Here is a 21,931-nt window from a genome sequence, read left to right on the forward strand (position 1 = left end):
GAAAATATTTTTCCATATTTCATTTTTCATTGGCATCCTGTATTAAATGAGCCAGGACACGCAGCTATTCAGTCAATGTCCCTGTATATTTATTGAGTACATCAGCAGGAGAGAGAAAAACACAGCTTTAAGCCTGAAAAACACAACTGGAAATGTTCCTAATAATGAGAGAGGATGAGGGACAGGCTTTAATATATGAAATTATTGTAATCTGGCTCTTGAGCCTAATTAGATTTTGAGTTGATGCCTTCCTTGAAGGAGAAGCCTGCCTTTAAGTAACAACCAGGCATCAATCGATGGTTTCAAGGGTTTGATATTTTCACCATGCATCCATCCTGAAGGATGCAGGGAACAGAGCAGGAATCCTGCCACCTCCCAGCTTGGAAAGCTACAAAGCCAATTTGACCTTTCTGAACCTATTCATATAGATAAACTGATATAATTTCTTCCGAAGTCTCCAAGGAAAGAGCCAAGGAGCTCCCTTGCACTAGTTCCTAGTGGAGCCTGGACTACAGGAACACAGCCACTGTCCTCAAAATGGGTACGGAAGGTTTTGACCACCAGCAGGTTGTTGTCAGCTAGCAAGGTTCATACCCTAGCTAAAGTAACAGCATGGCTACTGGGAGGCTCTCCAAACAAAGAACTGGAGCATAAAATCATATTATTACTCCCCTCTTGCACGTGCTTGAGGCTCATAGGTTTGTTTGGAAGAGCTATCCTTTCAGTGGGGGAAGGACAGCAGCATTACAGCACTATCTGATAGTGTGGTGATGCTAGGAGGAATACTGAGGTTCTGTTTGCTTCAGATCTGGGTTATAGTTGCATTTAGAAATCAGCATCAAAATAATCCGCACACATCTCAGGTCAAAATCTTACTTTTTTGATATTTCTGCCAGGAACCTGGTTTTTCCCCTAAGTTATGATTACTGAGTTTCTTGTACAGGCCCCCTAAACTTAAGAGCGTGTGAAGAGCTGGTGCTACAGGAAGGAAAGGATAGTCTCTTATAGCTTTCAAACTTATCAAAGTAATGAAAATATTAACTTAAACTGTGGTAGTATATATGTCATTGAGAAAAAAAAAAAAAGGAATGATCATTTTTAACTCACCAGTTAATCTTTCAGTAGTTTAGGAAGACTAGTCTTCTGAAATATTTTAGAAAGGTAGATTATTCTGGATCCATATGTTTCTACTTCCACATTTGCCAATGAGCTTTCATTATGTGTCCACGTCATTGTATTCATACAAGAGCCATTACCAAAAAATGGAACCAGTCAACTAAAATTCACACCAATAACCCAAAGCACAAAACAACTGCTAGCAGTTATCGGCTAGACCAATGAGGAGAAAAAATGGTTTAGGGAAAAAAACCCAAGTAACTATTTTGAGCAAGGGCTCACTAATGCCCAACATCCTTTGGCCACTGATAGAGACTGTTAAGCTGCAATGACTTCAGTGTCACACCAGCTACAGGTTCCCGGAAAGTGGAGAAGAAAACTGCTGAATTCAAAGCATTTATAGAGAAATACAACACATGGCTCATGCGTGTCCCTCTAGTAGTCTGGACACTGGTCAATCACTCCATGATGGGCAACCTTGCAGTGAGGAACAGAACTGACATTAGAGTCATTGCCACTTCTTCCAGCCAACACACATCCAATTCACCTTGTGAGAACTGCACTGATTTACTTGCTTGGGAAATTGCCTTTGTGCTGACAAAAAAAATCCCACAAGGTTGTAGAGTGAAAACACTGGCAAAAAAAAATTTTGTGATTGTGCAGGCAAAAAGAGTACAACCAATCTGTTCTGAAACAAATTTTCTAAGATATGGCTTTTGTTTGTTGCTTTAAATTAATCCCACAGAGGTCCTTAGGGAAAAAAATAAAATAAAACGGGAAGCCCAAAACAATACACACTTCATTCCCTCAGTCCAGTGCAAAAAGCCTCCCCTAATAAAAAACGGATTAATGAAGCTATAAAACATTAAATGGCAGAACACTGTTTAATTCAGCTGACAAGGACATGGAGAAGAACCCAATACTGTGCAATTTCAGGTGTCTGCAGTTTATTTTAAAATTATGTCCTTGTGGCAAAAGCATCTCAACTTTCATGATAGGCTGGATTGTAATTCTGACACAATTTCAGCTCGATGCTGCACAGAGCACAGTGCTACCGTGTATGGTGCCAAGGGCAAAGAAGAAACATTGAGTAACACAAATTTCAGAATAAGTTTCCAGTGAGGAAGTTCCTGCAAGGCTACATGAGGAATCACACAGCTCCCACAGAGGATGGATGCTGTGATCATTTGGAAGAGAATGCTGGGTTGCATCAAAAGGAGTGCGACCAGCAGGTCGAAGGAGGTGATCCTGCCACTCTACTCTGCTCTCAGGAGACCTCACTTGGAGTATTGTGTGCAGTTCTGGTGTCCTCAACATAAAAAGGATATGGAACTGTTGGAACAAGTCCAGAGGGGGCCACGAGGATGATCAGGAGACTGGAGCACCTCCCATATGAAGATAGGCTAAGAAAGTTGGGGCTGTTCAGCCTGGAGAAGGCTGCATGGAGACCTCATAGCAGCCTTCCAGTATCTGAAGGGAGGCTATAGGGATGCTGAGGAGGGACTATTTGTTAGGGACTGTAGTGGTAGGACAAGGGGCAATGGGTTAAAACTTAGGGGAAGTTTAGATTGGATATAAGGAGGAAATTCTTTCCTGTTAGGGTGGTGAGGCACTGGAATAGGTTGCCCAAGGAAGCTGTGAATGCTCCATCCCTGGCTGTGTTCAAGGCCAGGTTGGACGAAGCCTTGGGTGACACAGTGTAGTGTGAGGTGTCCCTGCCCATGGCAGGGGGGGTGGAACTAGTTGATCTTAAGGTCCTTTCCAACCCTAACTATCCTATGATTTTATGTTTCAATGTTTCAGTGTCAAGCTCCTCAGATTCCCACTCCCTTAGGCATGGGGGAGAGAAAGGCAGTAGATGGGGGAGATCCTTGGGCAGCCTGAGCAGACACCCCCAGCTACATTGCATATACAGGCAGTTTTGTGCATGCCTGCCAGTTTGCTTTGCTCTGTCTTCAATTCAGTAACACCAGTGAAGTTTTGAAGAAAGGAAAAGCTGTAGTTATGATCATTGCTAATTATGAGTTGATTGGCTTGATGTTGCTCTTAGCCAGAACCACTGAAAGCATAACAGAAGACTGGATAAATAAATAATTAAAGATTGGGTTGTTAATTAATGCAATATTTTATGCAAAAAAAACCCACAAAACAAAACGACACTAAATCAATATTCAAAAACCTCTTTGCTCAACAGTGGGATCAAAGTGAGATAGTAGAAGTAACTACATCAACATAATGCCATTAGTAGCTTTATTTATTTCTAACTACTGTTATGATTACTAATTTAAATAGTATCTCACAAATTACATAGCACTGTCAAACTAGCACCATAAACCATGACAGATTTCACAATGTGAGTTAAGCAAGGAATCATGCAAGAATGGCTGGGAGTTCGGAACTAGCTGATCTTTAAGGTCCCTTCCAATCCAAGCCATTCTATATTCTTTGTTGTGTATCTGGCCCTTTTAAATATTCTGATTAAAAAACTGCAAGAATTTATTGTGGATGAAACAAAATAATGTTTTCCCTATTAAAAAATCTCTTTGGACAGCAGCTTCTGTGAGAAATTCAGCTTGAGGCAGCCACCAGCATAGCAAATTTCAGTGGAAGTGGTTAAAGCTTGCCAAAGTTAGAAGCTGCTGAAGGTAAGGTGCTATGCCAGGACTTGTCAGACAACCTTGATTATGGGTAATCTTAATCCTAAATAGCACCCCAGGTGCACAGAATATTTCTACACAACCCCTGATGTAGCATCAGCCTCTATGACAGCAAGCCAAGGGCTTGTTTAATCAATCTCTTGCACACTGGAAACTTAGAAAATCCAGAGTTCAATGTTCTCTGCCTTGAGGAAGGCCAAGTTGGTATAAAAAAGGTGTCCTCAGGGTGGTCTGGGCTGCAAGGAGGCAGGATAAGACCCAGGGAGGGCTCAGGTCTTTCCCTCAAGGGACCAACAGCAGCAGCCCGTGGGGAGAGGGGACCCTCCCAGCACTAACCCAGCATCTTTCTCCGTCACTCAGATTCTTCCTTCTCCTGCAGGCAGTGTTCTCAATAGTCAGTGCCATTCATGATGCTGTTTGCATCTATTTTTTTTTTAATTTGCTTTCAACCATGGCACAGTTTTAACACCACATTGCCTGACACGTACTTTTTGTTGCTCTTTGGATATGATATGCACTATCACACACTGAATAAAATCTAGATAGTGAAGCTGTGAGTAGCATGACCTCAACTTTGCTTTCCCACAAACACAATTTTGCTTGTATGTTTTTACTTATTTTTAAGACGGCAGGAGGTTAAATCTGCCTCAGATTGGCCCACCTGATATAAATTATATAAACCCTGTTTTCGACATGTGATGTATTTTGCTTTCCTCTTCTCAAATCTGGCTCAAAATACAAATGTAGTACAAATAAGTTTTGCAAAATCTAGGGCTGGTATAAATCTTTCCATTCAGGTTGCTTTTAATACTGTACTGAAAAACTTACTCTTTAGCATACCAATGCTTCTCTGCAGCCCCTGCAACGTGAGCATTGCAGTACACTGCTACTACATGAAAGTCTGGAGATAAAACAGACTAAAAATGGGCTGCAACAGCTCCCATTATTCCACCCAAAAGAAATGCTCTCCACTATCACCAGATTCCTGCCACGGGGTTATTTATTTAGCTTTTTTGCTCCAGGTGTGTATCTAAGAAGTAACCCATTTCTTTCCTGTATTCACATTTCCAGTGAAATGTAAGCCTCCTTTTTAACCACTTTGTCATTTTTGTTCTACATGTTTTCAGTTCCCCAGTGCTTTAACTTCATCTATCCTGATGAGACCTGGGATCACAATACAGCTCCTGCTCTTTCCTGAGAGCAGTTTCAACTCCATGTGTCAAAGAATGTGTTTACTAAACACACTGGTTTTAACCTTAAAAGACTGAGGAAATCATGAAAACTGAAGCATTACTTTCAGCCTCCTGGACCCAACCATACAGCATAAATTCACATAATGCTATAAATTAAAAATGAGCGAGGCACACAAAGGGATGTGAGACAGAGTATATCATAAAACCATTTTAGTACTAATTTTCAGTTATGTGTCTTGCTTTGGCATGGTAATAAATCACAGAAAGCCACTCAGATTGCCCCAGTCTTGGCAAAATAATTGCCTGAGAATAGGTTTCCACAGTCTCAGGTCCAAAGCGTGATGAACAGTAAATTGAACTGCATTTACTCATTTGAGGAAAAAGACTGTTTCCCTAGTTGCCTTCAGAGCCACCTTTGGAATTAAAATCCAAAGATTTGGAGAAGTCAGTGGCTGTGAAAACACCTCCACACAGCTCTGAATGACAAGTCATGCAGAAGCTCGATTACTTTTTGAAAGAAGCAGAGCTATTGGTCACTGGGGTGCTTGCTGTGCTTCCACCACATCTGGGCCATACACTGCTGGCCCAATGGAATCCTTGCCAATGAGATGCCATTAAACTAAGTCTAAAAGAGAAAAGAAAAAAAAAAACACAACAAAACAAAAAAAATCCAAACCCACCCCATCCACATAAAAGGAGGCTCATGTTTTTTCCTATCAAACAAAATTTTACTTAAAAACACTGGGGAGCTTTATCAAAACGTTTCCTTCATTCAAAGGACAGATGTGTATGAAGGGTCTCCCCTGATACCCAGGACTCATGCAGAACAGGGGTCCTGAGAGGCTCTCTTCAGCTTCTCCATTAAATCCATGCCCTTTTTGCTAGTAGTGGTGAAGCTGATAATAATGCCCATTTTCCTAATCAATGGCAGGATTCAGGGAGCTGCCAGGCTGCCAGCAACTCCAAAAGCAAAACCTCGTTTAGATCTGATTGTAGATGGAGCCAAGTCACTGTACAAGAATAAAATCCCAACCACAATGTGGGATCTTTCCTTTTCAGACAACTCTCCTCTTCATATTCTGAATGTATTGTTTGTTGTTTTTGGTTTTTTTTCTCATAATTCCTTTTCAAGTAGCTGATGAGAGGGATTTTGAGCTAAAATAGGGCTATTGTTTTGACGTGCTTCCAGGAGACTGGGGCTGCTTGCACTGACACCTCTTGTAGCTGGTGCAGAGGAATGGGTGGTTCCTGACCCGCCACAGACCTTGGGGGAGATGGTTCACTTAACAGGGATGCTTATTTTCCCTCCAGAGATCTAAAAAGTTCCTGGACAACCAGCCTAGAGGGATGGGGAACCTATGTCTGATGTGACTCCAGCAAACAAAGGACCTCAGCTTGGACACAACCTCTGATGCAGGCTCAGGGTTTTTGTTGCAGGATCAGGCAGCTGAGTCTTTCAGCCCAAGTAACTGATTTCCAACAGCTGAAGAATCAAATTGTGTGACTAAACACCCAGTTTAACATTCAGAGACAAGATACTAAAGATAACAGACATACAAAGTTTGTCCCAATCCAGTGCATTCACTACACAACATGGGTATACCATGGCAGGGGCTGCACATCCTCCTGAGTCTGTGATCTTGTGTACAAACTTCACAAAGCTCTTTGCTGCTTGAGAAAAGGAACAAATTTCAACAGCAAGCTGTACTTGGGCTGCTTGAAGTTGCCTGAGACTGCTCTGCGCACCCCAGTCTGTCAGCTCACTGAGTGTACCAAATGAGAAGAAATTCAAGCCTGATTGCAAACTTCAAATAGATTTTCTTCCTGATGACTCTCTCAGGCCTTTCTCAAAAGCATACTGACAAATGCCTGCAGAGAAGGGATTTTTTACATTTTGCATGTAAAAATATCCTCATATCAATGAAATAAGCTATATCTCCTGTTTTGTTACCAACCTTCCTAGAATCAAAGCCAGATGCCTTAAACCATGATTCCACCTCATAGGATATATGTCTTTGTTAATTTGTTATTGAAGCAGAAGCAGCATCACCCAACAGCACATGTGCCTGCAGCATGCTCAGCCCATCATCTTGGTGCACCGTGGCACAGCCAAGCCTACCTGTCACGAGGAAGCTGCATCTGCCAGCACCCGCTTCATTGATGATGTTGCAGTTGTAGATGCCGTAGCTGTCACGGGAGAGGCTGCTGACAGTGTACTCGGTGGAGTCCTGCATGTCGAATTGGCCAGTGCGCAGCAGCTTGCTGCCCAGGCGCCACTCATAGGTGAGGACCCGGGTGGGATATGCCCTCAGAACCCGGCAGCTCATGGTGATGCTCCGGCCTTGGCCTTGCCGAATCTCCAGGAAGGTAGGCTCCACGGCGGGAGGGTCTGCAGGAAACAGGAAGGGAGGGAAGGAGATTTGTAAGTGAATTAGCATAGGAGGCAGAGTTAACCAGCCGCTGCTGAAAGGCTAGAGCACCACGGCATAACCTGGCATCCATGACAGGAGAAGTCAGTGATGCTAAGTACACAACCTCGATACATACTAATCAGCTAGTAACAGAAATGTACACATCCAAGGCACTGAATTCAGTTTACTGACTTTTTCTGCTGAGTACTTTAATACATGATGCTGCTTCAGCAACGTTATCAATAAAAAGTGAGAGGTTCCACACCTGTGCAGCCCAGGAGGCTCAGGCCCTCCAGGTCTCACAGGGGAACAATGGACTCTGACACATGGGGCTTTCAGGAGGAGGAAGGGGGAGAAAAAGAGGCTTTACTCTGTTTAGATAAAGAGCACAATGCAACAGTGAACCTGGCACAGAGCTGAGGCAGTGATTCTGTGTTCGGTTGGGCATCTAACTTTGCAGTGGTAGAAGATGAATCGATTAAACAACATACACGCCTACTTACCCCATCCCGGCAGCTGCCTTCAGGTTTCAAAAAACAGATAATCATATGTTAATCTTTTCTATCCACTCAGGTGGTAGTTTTCATATACCAGTAAGCACAGAATGGACCATTTTATCATAACTTGAATTAAACTGCATTTTAAATAATTTAGATTTGAAGCTACAAATTCTGACTGACTTTTGATTCAATTTTTTTGATTCTATTATTTTGTATTTTGAGTAAAACACAAAATAAATATAGCCAACATACAGAAACCTAACTTTACCCTCCTATTTGCCTTCTGATAACTTCATCATTGCAGAACAGTATGGGCAACTTGGACAGAATAATGTTGGTACTCAGCTCTTGTCAACACAGCTATTTAGACCAGGTAATGCACATGAAAAACATGCATATGTTTGCAATTGGATGCAAAGCAGTGAGTGACAAGACATTCTGGCTCTTTAAAAAACACAGCTCATTTTTTAGCCCATGAGAAACAAATTCTGAAAGCCTCCTGTGCCAGTAAAATACATAAAATCTTTGCATCTGTATTAAAAGAGCTGTCTTGCAGACACAGAGCATGAAAATATAAAATCCCTGACAAGCTCTGCAACAGAACAATCTTCACAGAGTCCACACCATGCTCCTTTCAGAAGGAACCCTCTTTTACCATTATCTCCCCAAGAGCATGCTGTCCTCAGGTTCTTCATTGGTTGGTATCTCCATCACAGATACCAACAATCAGACTTTGGTATTTAATTCCCTGCATAACAGAAGTTGTAATCAGATTCCCTCAGCTCCTGTAAACTGGGAACTGTATTTGCACATGCACAGCTGCTCAGCATCTCTGGCTTAGACAAGAATCCAGCCTAACACACCATACTTGAAATTAAGGTAAATTTTAGAGACTGTCATATTAAGACAACATTGCTTAGAACTCATGACATCCAGCTATCATATTTTAGCTCATTGCAGCTAAGTTTGGAATTACTGGAAGAGGACTACCACGATTTGGCAGCAAGGTGAGTAGAGAGGCAGAAGTAGTGAATAGCATCAGAGGTGGGATACAGGGCTTGAGGGTACAGGATGGTGAAATGACAGGTATTAACTCTGAGGACATTTGTCCCTTTCTGAGATTCCCCCCAAAAATGACTGATGAAGAAAAGATGACATGGAAACTACTGATGCAAAACCCCATCGATCCCAGCCTGACTTTTCCTCTTTGTAGATTAAATATCACATGACTTTGTATAATTGTGAAGCCAGCTTGTTAACTGGTACATGCATCGCAGCACATCCACACATAACCGCAAATAAGAGACTAGAAATCCCAAATCCTCAAAACTGCAATCCTTCTTTCCATTGACAATATCCCCCAATTTTGTGTCTTCAGAAAATTTCATCACAGGGGCACTATTTCTTTGTTCCCAGGTACAGAATAATAAAATATGAAAAGAAGATTTATTCGTAAGAAATTCCACTAGTCTCTCTCTCCAGCCTGATGTTTATCCTTTCAACGCAACCCAGTAGTGTCTTCATCTGCCCTCACTGTACAGTTTCTTGACCTTATTCTGCTTCGCTAATAGTTTCCCAAGGCAGTAGCTTTGCAGGGAATTGTTGGCTTAAAGACAAGAGTTATTCTTGGGAAAGAAAATGTGCCAGATCACAGCTTTCTTCTAAGGGAGGGCTATTCAGCTAGTCAAGCCTGATCTGCCCTTCACAGATTTTTGTCTTTTCCTCTAACCACCTTGTCTTACAATTGTACATACTTTCCAAATACCTTCTATATCATGATATATAATGGATGTAAAAAAAAACACTGATCAAATTTAGTAACATTTACTCTCATCCAGTCATTTCTCTGCCCTAAGCTCTACAGGTTTTCTTCCCATTTCAGACATGCTAATTCCATAACTATACACTCTTCAGCCTTATAGCCTTTACCCTCACAGCCAGCACCATAATATACATTTAAATCCAGGTAAAATTATCCCCAACCGTTAGCTGGACACAGATTAGCCAATGAAATAATACAACATAAGGACGTTCAAACAGCATCTGACTGAAAATCCTTCTAGCCCAGGATCCTCTACTTACTGATCCTGACGGAGAGGAGAGGACAAGAGCACAGAGGGCACTGGAGAACTTTGGGATAGAAAAGTTCTGAAAGCTATGTGTGTGGTGTGTTGAATACCCTTTAATCATGCTGCTTTCATTTCCTCCCGTTACTTTTAAGCCCATTCAATATTTGAATGCCCATACCTTGCCTCCTATTTATCAAAATGTCCTGTTGTTTTGTTTGTGTTGCCGTTTCCATTTGAGGCACCAGATTCAGTGAACAATATTTCTCTGTCCACCTCTCCATGGCAACTCTGCTTTAATGACTTTTAGCATATATTGGTATTCAGCCCCCTCTTTCATCTTCCCCTGGTTTATTTACTTGTAAGATACTTTAGCCTTACAAGTAGCTTTCAAATAAAAGTTTGCCCTGCCTTTAAGGTCAAAATAGCCTTTAAAATACAGAATTTCCATCTATCCATGAACACACGATACCCAGTGACAGAAAAAGAAAATTAACTTTGGTTGCCCATTTCAGAGTTACACTTTCGCAAGCAATAACTTTACTGGAAAAGGAAAGGGATGATAAAAACTACAATATATGTAAAGCTAACAGTTTCTTTTTCTTTTTTTTTTTGTTTGTTTTTTGCTTTTGTTTTCATAAGATAGCGACTTCACAACTAGCAAAGGTGCTATTGTCTCAGGCATCTTCTCAGAGTAATGACGCTCAGAATGAAACTTACTCTGGATGTTTGGAACTTACACATCTTTAACTCATTTGCATTAACACTTCCCCAAGGCTTTAGCAATATGATTTAATTTACTTTGCTGTACTTATTCCTATCTTTCATAATTCTAGTATTAGTTTTTAAAAAATACATGGAAAAGCCACAAAGGGAGTACAGTTCATTCTCTTAAACAATTATCTCTGGGCAGCAAACAGTCTGAAGTTAAAACAGGCTTTATATTAATGTTTAATGGATTTTTTAGCCTAAGTACATTCATATCTTAAGGATTATAAAATGAAAAATGAAGACTCCCTAGCTATCAAGAGAAAAGACAGCAAGGATGCTTGTTTGTTTTAAACCAGACAGATCATGGTGCAGATCTTATCATGGTCTTTATTGTAAGATATGCTAAGGAGAAAAAACATACCATTCAGTGAATTTATTTTGGCTGTTTGGCCTTGAGCAGAGACTTTACCTGCTGATTTGGTTTCTCCAGTTTGCATTGTAGCCTAAGCAAATTACTAGTTTCTTCCAGCTCTATCAACAGGAATAAATAGGAAAAGCTGATGCCACTTCTTCAGCTTCTATAGTGTTTGTGGCCACTTTTTATTTGATTCACCCAATAGGAATGTTATACTAACAACAGTCTGTGTCAGCTACAGAGAAGGAGTAAATACTTTTAGAGTTGAATTTGCAACACAGAAAGCCACACCAGTAAATGGTAAATCAGAACAGGTGAAACCACTGTATCAGGGGGTAGAGGGCCTAGGTGGGCAGGGGACCTTAGAGAGCTGCCTTGCAGATGAGCCTGTGATGGACTAGGTGATGCTGGAGGTAGGACTCACCCTCCCAGCCAGAAAATGGTGCTAAACCACTGTGTATGTAAAACGCCAGTGAAGCTCAGTTAAGCAAGTGCTGTTTCTGATATCTGACTGAAACATACTGTAAATTATTTTATTGCCCGAGGACTCTGCAGTGGAAAGCCAGTCATTCTAGCTTAAAAGGTACCCTTTCTTCTTTCTTTTTCTTTTTTAATTTTTTAAAGGTAGTGAGGGCATGTTTGCCTGTGAGGGAAAGTTACTTGCTAGGATTTGTATATTGCTGGTAATGAAGGCTTAGTCTAGGCAGTCAATTTTATTGTTTTAATTTTGTGTTTATGCCTGTGCCTCTGATATATCATGCCCAGGATCTGAAGAATCCTCTCAGGAAAATTGTGCTGCATTTCTTCAGCTTCCAGCTGAGGCAGCACTTCATCTCCCAGGAGGTATCAGTGAGTATTTTATAGATTAAAAGTAGATATTACATATTCTGTTGTTGGCAATGGGATCTGTGCTTTTATAACAAAAAAATCATTCACTAATATGTATGTGTAAGTATACCAGTACTAGATGCATGGAATTCTGCTGTCTGATATACGCTTGTATAGATCAACAGAGTCAATATAAAATATAGAATGACTATTCAAATACTGTAATGGGTTTTAGCTTCCTTCAATACCATTTGTTCTGAACCTTAAAATAAAGGAAGTCAGAGCACTTTTGTTTGATTTACAGCTTTGTAGAATTCCTTGGTGAAGCTGCTCAGAGAAGCCACAATCCTGGATTGCTTGTACAGGTAAGTCAGTAGACTTGCCAGTAAAGCTCTGGTTTTCCTCTTTAAGAAAAAATAAAATAATAATGTACCTTAGCAAAAGCTCTTAAAAAGAAAAAACCAACCTCAGGCTCCCATGGATTAGGGTGCACTGGTGTAGATGGAGGGGGACAAGGGATGAGGAGCTCTTCCTGTGTATTAGTAAAGGACTTGAAGACAGGAGACACAGGAAAAGAAGTGCTGCTGAGTTAACAGTGTCTGGGATGTCATTAGGGTTGATGTGGACTCCTAAACCTAAAGACTCACAAAGGCACAAGCTGCTCACCTTCATGAGCAGTATGGCAGACTGTAATGCTGGGGGCATCACCAGTGGTTACAATCAGAATCTGGCTAAAAGCAGCAGCTGAAGAATACTGCAATACTGAGTAAATTAGTAATGAGACCTATGCAAGTAATGAATTCATCAATTGCAAAGGAAACCCGAGTTCCCAATGAAGTCCAATCTAATGTAGCCTAATCAAGTGGTGCCTTTCAGGAAGGAGATCTTGGAGCTTCTGTGGATATTTGTCTGAAAATACCTCTGTGCTCATTAATGGTGCAAACAGCTGGTGATGTCCAGAGCTAACTGAAAGGAAGAGACCCAGTGAAACTACCATTCAGCAAGTTTAAGGGAAATATCACAAACTATTCCTTTAGGCAAATACTGCAGCCATTTGGACAAATTGGCATTTTTTGTTCTGGAGGTAAAAGTCAGAACAGTGTCAGACCTGGCTGGGCACAATATGCCCATGAGTGGTTGTTAAAACCAGTGGTGGGAATACAGCCTCCAGCAGATCATTGGATGCTGAAACAAGCTAAGGAAAGATCACTCCATTCATCTGCACTGCAGGACTAATTACAATGCTGGCAAAGCCTTATACAATTTCCACCCCTCCATTGTCGTTATTCCCATGTCTCTCCATCCTCCAGCTGTTCTTTCCAGGCACCTCAAACTATTCTGAAGATTATTTTCATATGCAATTGAAAACTGAAATGAAATAGCACTTTAAGATTTCCAGCTCCTGACTTGGTTTCATTTAATGCAGTAGAAAACAAAACAATACCAAAAAATAAATTCAGCTTCCTGGCTACCATGGAGAAGCAGCCAGGCTAATGGCAAGGGCTGGACAGCATATCTACTCCAACAGTGCTCCTTTCCAAGGGATTTGTATAAATACTCAGCTGGGACCATTAAACTGTTCTCAACCTAGGTCTGGCTAAAACTACCCACTAAAAACCCTCTGATGCGCAAAGCATGTGTCAGGCAGCGTAGCTGGGAAAAGGCAGCAGCTCTGCCTGCAGCTTCCACTCTGCCAGACCTCCTTCACTCTGCTTCTCTGATGATGAATCCAGCAAAGCCCCTGAACTCCAGACCTTTTGCTTGTGGAGGCAGAGGAAGGAGAAGCACCTTGACCATCCCACCTGTTCTGTTAGGAGTTGCTGGAGATCTGCCTTTGTTTAGGGCATTGAGAAGACTGCACAAGTCAGTCCTCTCTTCATGACATATAAAAACGCCCTCAGAGATGAGAATGGTGGAAGACCTATGCAAGTCTAGACAAGTAAATTATTTAGTCTTCACAACTCTTAAGTGATTTACAGCTGCTTACATCCCTTTATATAGCCAGAACATCATCTCTATTAAAATGCCTCCTGTTGGAGAGAAGCAGCTTTGCGAAGTAGGTGGACAATGGAGAATCTCAACACCAGTCTGTCTGTATCTTTTGTGCAGCTAAACACTGTATTTTTCTAGATAAATAAAAACCAAATATGAAGACATTTGCAAAAAACAGTAATAAGCCCCATAGACTATAAACATTACGGTTTAAAGGTAACTCAGCACAGAATAGAATCATAGAGTTGTTTGGGTTGGGAAAGACCTTTAAGACCATCGAGTCCAACCATTAACCCAGAGCTACCAAGCACACCACTAAAAAAGGTCCCTAAGCATCACACCTACATGTTTTCTAAATAACTACAGGGATGGTGACTACTCCAGTTCCCTGGGCAGCCTGCTCCAATGCTCAACAAGCCTTCTGGGGAAGAAATTTTTTCTCCTATCCAATCTAAATCTCCCGATACAACTGGAGGCTATTTCTTCTTGTCCTGTTGCTTAATATGAGATCTGGTGGTAAAACTGGGATTATGGGTCACCCTTGGTTCCCACAAAGACCTGTAAAAATCAAGAGCATATATTCCTAAATAAATGAAAAAAAAATGCATAGGGTCTGTGAAGATCAGATATTCTGATAATGCTGAAGAGTTAAGCAAAAAAAGAACCATGAAAATATTCTTTTGAGGCAATGGAAATGTGCTATAGTGCTGGCCTTAAAGATCTTGTATGATCTTTAACTAGACGAAAAATTCAAAAGAATTTGACCAGATTGTACAAGTACACTTCAGAATTAATACATTTCTGGAATCTATAGTGTAGTCAAATTTGTAGTTTTACTTTGCTACTGGGTTGGATGTGGAGGTGACTGATTGAAACTTAAAGCCAGGACACAGAGAATACCAGACTAGATGGCCAGACAGCTTTAGGAAAGTCAAATACATAATGATTGTGATCCCCATGAAAATGACAACAATAATTTTGCAGCCAAAGCTCTGATACAGATATTACAACCTTGGGTAATGGATTTATTCCAGTGAAATGAAAGCATTATGTCCGGAAATAGAAAAAAGCATCTGCATATCTATCCATACATTAAAATAGAATTGCAAAACCAGCTTCCAATTATGCATTCACAAAGCAGTGCTGTGCACAGAAAATGACCCATGGCATGGAAAGGAAACCTCTGTTTGCATGGAAATTTCCTTTCCAGATGTGACACATCGAAGTTTTCTGAACTTCTTGCATGAAGGGACAGCCACCAAGCCATGGCGTTTTTCCTTGGCATGGTCAAACAGGAGCAACGTCAGAGAAGGGAGTGGACATCATGCTGGGTACCTCTGGGGCTCCTCTATGCATGGACTATTACTGCTGTGCAGAACAGTGGCAAATAAGCTGTCTTTCTGAAGCACACCTTTGATAATTAAAATAGGATAGGCAGCACCTAGACCAACAGATGGAGGAGGGAGCATCCACCGTATTTACAGTGCTTAGCAATCACTGTGTTTGCAATCTACCACTGAAATTGCCTTAATAGGCAATTTTTAAAAATCCACAGCTACTAGAAATTACTATGTTCCCATCAGCCCTTAAAAAAAACATTACTTATGTAGGAAACATACCAGTACTCAGGGTGGGTGCCTGGCCAGCACTAACAGCCAGGGTGCTCTGGGCTTCATAGCAGATACAGCTATGAATGCCAGCTGAGCATGCATCTCAAGCTCCTCTTCAATTTCTGCTTCCTTTCCCAGAAAACCTTATGAAGCAGTTTCCAGGGATCCTTTTTTATTGTGAGACTTCTGACTACTGCTGCATGGAGTAGAACTATTTCAGGTATATTTTCACTACAATAAAATCTGAATAATATAAAAACAAAAGGTATAGTCTAAATAAATAAATCACCAACACTTAAACTTTTAAAACTCTAAACAAACTTAGAAATCTGAATAAACAACTTAGAAAACTGAATAAATAACTTAAATCCTGCAAACTTGGCAGTGTGTATGTTGAGCTGTGCATCGACTGTGCCAGCACTTGTGGTTTGCTGTGCAGGCATCCCCCATCCATCCGTACTTCTCTCGCTTGGTTGCATTCCCATTGCAAAGTCTCTGAGGCAGGACCCGTTCTACAGAGGAACACCGCTGTCATCAACACAGCATGACACCTCCACGACACTTACTACAACTACCTGATAACAACCTAATAAATGAAATATGACAGCACTAACAAGTACAAAAGTATTTTCCTCTGAGCCTAGAAATACTCTGTGTTGTCAAATTCAGTGTACAACCAATAATTACTTTGGAAAAAAGAGAACAAGAGAGGTGTATCGCCTCAGCATGCACAGATCTCTGCAAGCCAGGATGAGGATGCTGAGGATTATATTGCAGCCACTCAACATATTTATATTAGGTTATAGGGGTAAATTTATCAGTCCTACCCATGTATGAAGGGTCAGACAAATAAAAATCTAGTTTTAGTTTCTAGATTATTATTATTTTTTATTAAAAAATAGTTTTTTCTCCTAATGAAGCTGATCTTCTGCAGAGGATACTTAACTGTGGCTCGTAGAGGATACTTTAATTGACAAATATGTTAAGCCTTTGAGCAAATGCCCTTCCAGCAATTCTGGAGTCAGACAGGACTGTTTAATTCTCACCCTAAAGTGTACAGAGCACATTCACACATTTCCTCACTGTGAGAGGGGTCAGCAATGGGCGTGTGCTGCCCAAGATGCAATTTTGGTGATGCACCAATGTCCTGGGTTCAGTTTAAACCGTGACAAGCAATTATCTCCTAGGCTTCTATACCATGCCAGTTATGGAGAATCACACCGGATAAATAATATATGAAAATGGGTAAGCTCCTGAATCTAACTCCTTCCAGAGAAAAATGATGGTGTGCATAATACTTGCCTCCTCTCCATTGTCAAATGAATGCTAAATAGCAGTTTTCATCAGTAGTAGTCAACAAGAATGCTCTAAAAACATCTCAATAGAAAATGGACTTTCTCAAATAATTTTCTTTTTCATCAAACTGCTATTTTCTTCTCAGAAAACCATGATCAGTTGAAGCTCATCAGTTTCTAATTATAGAATCACAGAATCATAGAATCATAGAATAGTTAGGGTTGGAAAGGACCTTAAGATCATCAAGTTCCAACCCCCCTGCCATGGGCAGGGACACCTTGCTCTAAACCATATTACCCAAGGCCTCGTCCAACCTGGCCTTGAACACTGCCAGGGATGGAGCATTCACAACCTCCTTGGGCAACCTATTCCAGTGCCTCACCACCACAAAAGGAAAGAATTTCCTCCTTATATCCAATCTAAACTTCCCCTGTTTAAGTTTTAACCTGTTACCCCTTGTCCTATCACTACAGTCCCTAATGAAAAGTCCCTCTCCAGCATCCCTATATGCCCCCTTCAGATACTGGAAGGCTGCTATGAGGTCTCCACGCAGCCTTCTCTTCTCCAGGCTGAACAGGCCTGACTTTCTCAGCCTGTCTTCATATGGGAGGTGCTCCAGTCCCCTGATCATCCTCGTGGCCCTCCTCTGGACTTGTTCCAACAGATCCATGTCCTTTTTATGTTGAGGACACCAGAACTGCACACAATACTCCAAGTGAGGTCTCACGAGAGCAGAATAAAGGGGCAGGATCACCTCCTTCGACCTGCTGGTCATGCGCCTTTTGATGCGGCCCAGAATACGGTTGGCTTTCTGGGCTGCAAGTGCACACTGCTGGCTCATGTTCATTTTCTCATCAACCAGCACCCCCAAGTCCTTCTCTGCAGGGCTGCTCTGAATCTCTTCTCTGTCCAGCCTGTAACTGTGCCTGGGATTGCTCCAACCCAGGTATAGGACCTTGCACTTGGCATGGTTAAACTTCATGAGGTTGGCATCAGCCCACCTCACAAGCGTGTCAAGGTCACTCTGGATGGCATTCCTTCCCTCCAGCGTATCAACCGAACCACACAGCTTGGTGTCATCGGCAAACTTGCTGAGGGTGCACTCAATCCCACTGTCCCTGTCAGCGATGAAGATGTTGAACAAGACCGGTCCCAACACCAATCCCTGAGGGACACCACTCGTTATTGGTCTCCAGATGGACACTGAGCCATTGACCACAACTCTTTGTGTGCGGCCATCCAGCCAGTTCTTTATCCACCGAGTGGTCCATTCTTCAAATTGATGTCTCTCCACTTTAGAGACAAGGATGTCATGTGGGACAGTGTCAAACGCTTTACACAAATCCAGGTAGATGACATCAAGTGCTCTACTGCTATCCATCAGTTCTGTAGCCCCATCATAAAAGGCCACCAAATTGGTCAGGCAGGATTTCCCCTTAATGAAGCCATGCTGGCTGTCACCAAGCACCTTGTTGTTTTTCATGTGCCTTAGCATGCCTTCCATTTTTCATGTGCCTTAGCATGCCTTCCAATTAGTTTTCAGATGATTATTATAAAACCAGTAGTGTTTTTCTTTGTCACTGATTCCTGGAACACTTCTGTGGAAAAAACTTGCTATGAAAAAAACTTGCACAGGATTCCTAGGAGGGCCACGAGAATGATCAGGGGGCTGGAGCACCTCCCATATGAAGATAGACTGAGAAAGTTGGGGCTGTTCAGCCTGGAGAAGAGAAGGCTGCATGGAGACCTCATAGCAGCCTTCCAGTATCTGAAGGGGGCCTATAGGGATGCTGGGGATGGACTCTTCATTAGGGATTGTAGTGATAGGACAAGGGGTAGTGGGTTAAAACTTAAACAGGTGAAGTTTAGATTGGATATAAGGAAGAAGTTCTTTCCTGTTGGGGTGGTGAGGCACTGGAATAGGTTGCCCAGGGAGGTTGTGAATGCTCCATCCCTGGCAGTGTTCAAGGCCAGGTTGGACAAGACCTTGGGTGATATGGTTTAGAGCAAGGTGGCCCTGCCTATGGCAGGGGGGTTGGAACTTGATGATCTTATGGTCCTTTCCAACCCTAACTATTCTATGATTCTACGATTCTATGCAAAGGATGCGCGGATGGCATTCGGAGAGAAGTGGAAATGTGAAAAAGGAGGCCTGAGCTCACCACAGCAAAGGGTTGCATGAGGCACAAATTGCCAGCAGGTGCATTTTTAGGTGCTTTTCATATACTTAATGTCTTATTTATGATACATATTTCATATGTATATTTTAATGTACTAAACCTGAAATAACAGCAGCCTGGTGGGAAAGCTGCAGTGACATAAAGTTTTCATGTGAAACCTGTCCAACATCCTAGAGTATGTAACAGGGTAAAAACAGCGAGGAAATGGGCATATCTTAAATTTAACATGCTTGTTCTGGAACATCTCTGAGGAATTATCTCACAAGGGACATCTGGCAGAGCTGAGTTTCAGAAAAGAGCTAGATGCGACCCTACTCCAAAGCACCAGGAAATGCTCCCTAAAAAGCTGCAAGCCCAAACCATGAATTACTATTCAGGTCATTATTATAGAGACATGCCAGTGGATGATTTTGTTTAGCTCCATTTAGTGCTGGGAGAAGGTCTCTCCTCCTGGAGGGAGAAAACACCCACATGTAGAAGTCAGAAGACTCGACATAATTTGGTGGATTTTTTCCAGGCACAGGACTGAGATTGACTCTCACACTTCATCCAGACAGGGGACAGAATGCACCAGGCTGAGCTTCGAATGGAGCCTAAATTTTTCCAGCTAATCTAAATTTAATTTAGATGGATTTTGAGTTCGGTAGAGTCAGTGTATTTTATTTTTTTTTCCCCATTGGTTGTAACAGCAGATGCTAGTGAATTGTTTGCAGGATTTACAGTTGCAGAAGAATGGTCATCACTCTCAAGAAACTGGTAACTTTGATTCTACAGTTCAAGTTGCTTGTGCTGGCTGCAGGCATTTGCTGGGGTTTTCCTGGCTGATGCCTCTGTCCTGGTTTGGCTTCCTGACAGGACATTACATTTTCAGAGAATACTGAACAAGCAGCAAGCATCACACAGTAGCTCTGAGTTATAAGATTCAATATTTGTGCTAAAATGTGAAAATTTTGCAAGTGAAAAATATTCAAATGAGTAAACAAACAAGAAATAACTTCCGAGTAAAGCTGCAACATTAATTTTCCCACATATTAATATCTCACAAATCATTATTTGCTTTATTTGACTAGCTGTAGCAAGAATGTAATTGTTGAATAATGATGAGCTTCTTTAAAAAGCCATGAAATGGGTATAATCCTCCATCTTTCAGTACCATCTACATTACTGATGATCTTTTATGGGCTGTGCTGCTATTCCTTATATTTTGTGAAATTAAAATTGTAATATCTGAAAATATAAATCCTGAACAATACTGTGGTGACACTTTATCTTACAAGACATCATGAAGGTTGTCTTAACCCTTATCAGTTATCCCTCCCTCTGCACAGGCAAGTCGTGTCACCCAAATTTGTCTCTCTCCTCCCCAGGACTGAGGAACATCCTTGGAGAAGCACAGACCCACTGGTGACACCGTTGCAACCTGCATGCTTTGCAGCGAGCTAGCTGGGAAGAACTCTGCACTTATTTTAAAGTGTCTTTCAAACAAAGGGATATTGCATACAAATGTCATCTGCCAACTGCAGGTATGTCTGAGCTGTGTTTATCTCTCTCAGCCATGCACTTGGTTTCAAAGTGGTTTACAGACCCATAAAAGAGACTGCAATCCCACAACAACGCTGTGATGTAAACCAAAAGCTGTATGTTCCTATTCCGCACAGCTGTCGCCCTGAGAGTGGCTGCAAGCCTTGGGAATTGCCTCTGCTTGAAGGTGCTCCCCACCAGCAGCTGACGGTCATAAATCAGGGCATTTTTTTGGAAGTGGGTAAACATGTTGCAAAAAAAACCTGCACTGAAGTTCTGTCAAATCCCAGGAAGCTTGTTTTAAATTCAGGTATGGGGAGATGTCCATATCTCTGTCTCACGCTCCATGGAGCACACTTCCTGCAGTTACCAAAGGGCTGACCTACGTGGAGATCAACTCTAAACAACATCTAAGAGGAGTCCTACCAGAATCAACTTGCTATTACACCTCAGTGTGTGGTCTTGTCACATCACATCCCACCAGACCAGCCCTACCCAAACCACTATTGATCAAATCATGCCCCTCCCTGATGCTAAAAATACATTGTTTCCCTATTCAATACTCTTCACAGTCCTCCTGGATATTTAATCAGTGAATACAAGCTCCTTGGCTGGGGAGGAACTCAAGATTCAATGTGACTTTAAAGAAACTGGTAACATAACTACCCAATTAGTTATGGGAACTGTTATTATTATTTTAATACCAAACTTGCTGTCTCTCTCCATTTCCTACTTATATTCCCTGATCGATAAGATGTGCCCTTCAGTTATTAAGAACTCTGTCCTCAGATACAAAATAAAACTCCAAATCCCACTGCCTTCCAAAGACCAAAAAGGTCTCTGGTTCTCCTTCTTGGGCCAATGCATCATAATATTTCAGAGGTATATTTTCAGAAATCCTTGCATGAAAAGACTTACCAAGTGTTGCAAAAGAGTGACTTTTTCTTTTCCTTTTTTTTTTTTTTTTTTTTTTTACTTTTGAAGATAGTTATTTCTTTTCCAGATTTGTCTTTTTAGGTAGGTTGAAATAAAAACTGAAAAACACTCCTGAAAAAACTGAAAAACACTCCTGAAAAAACTGAAGGATCACCTCCTTCGACCTGCTGGTCACGCTCCTTTTGATGCAGCCCAGGATACCGTTGGCTTTCTGGGCTGCGAGCGCACACTGCTGGCTCATGTTAAGTTTCTCCTCGACCAACACCCCCAAGTCCTTCTCCACAGGGCTGCTCTGAATCTCTTCTCTGCCCAGCCTGTAGCTGTGCCTGGGATTGCTGCACTCTTATTCTTTCCCGAAGTGATTCACACCAGTTCCCTTGAAATATTTAGCAGCAAAATGAAAATTTTTAGGCTACTTGCACCCACAAGAAGCACTTCTTCATTTGCAGGATCAGCACATATAATATTGGACACACGGACAGCAGAGGGAAGGACACCC

General features: G+C 41.7%; 1 protein-coding gene across 3 annotated transcripts in view; it reads right to left on the bottom strand.

Annotated features, from left to right (window-relative positions):
* MDGA2 (MAM domain containing glycosylphosphatidylinositol anchor 2) overlaps positions 1-21,931 on the bottom strand; it is a 389,024-nt gene that overhangs the window by 85,542 nt on the left and 281,551 nt on the right. For all 3 annotated transcript variants that reach the window (XM_061354587.1, XM_061354586.1, XM_061354588.1), the window contains exon 9: positions 7,086-7,355. In XM_061354587.1, the coding sequence (XP_061210571.1) occupies positions 7,086-7,355 (270 nt within the window). The remainder of the gene's footprint in view (positions 1-7,085; positions 7,356-21,931) is intronic.

This window comes from Neopsephotus bourkii, unplaced genomic scaffold, assembly GCF_033783945.1.
Source record: "Neopsephotus bourkii isolate Nb327-2 ecotype Australia unplaced genomic scaffold, CSIRO-AGI_Nbou_v1 NB_740, whole genome shotgun sequence".
Taxonomy (NCBI): domain Eukaryota; kingdom Metazoa; phylum Chordata; class Aves; order Psittaciformes; family Psittacidae; genus Neopsephotus; species Neopsephotus bourkii.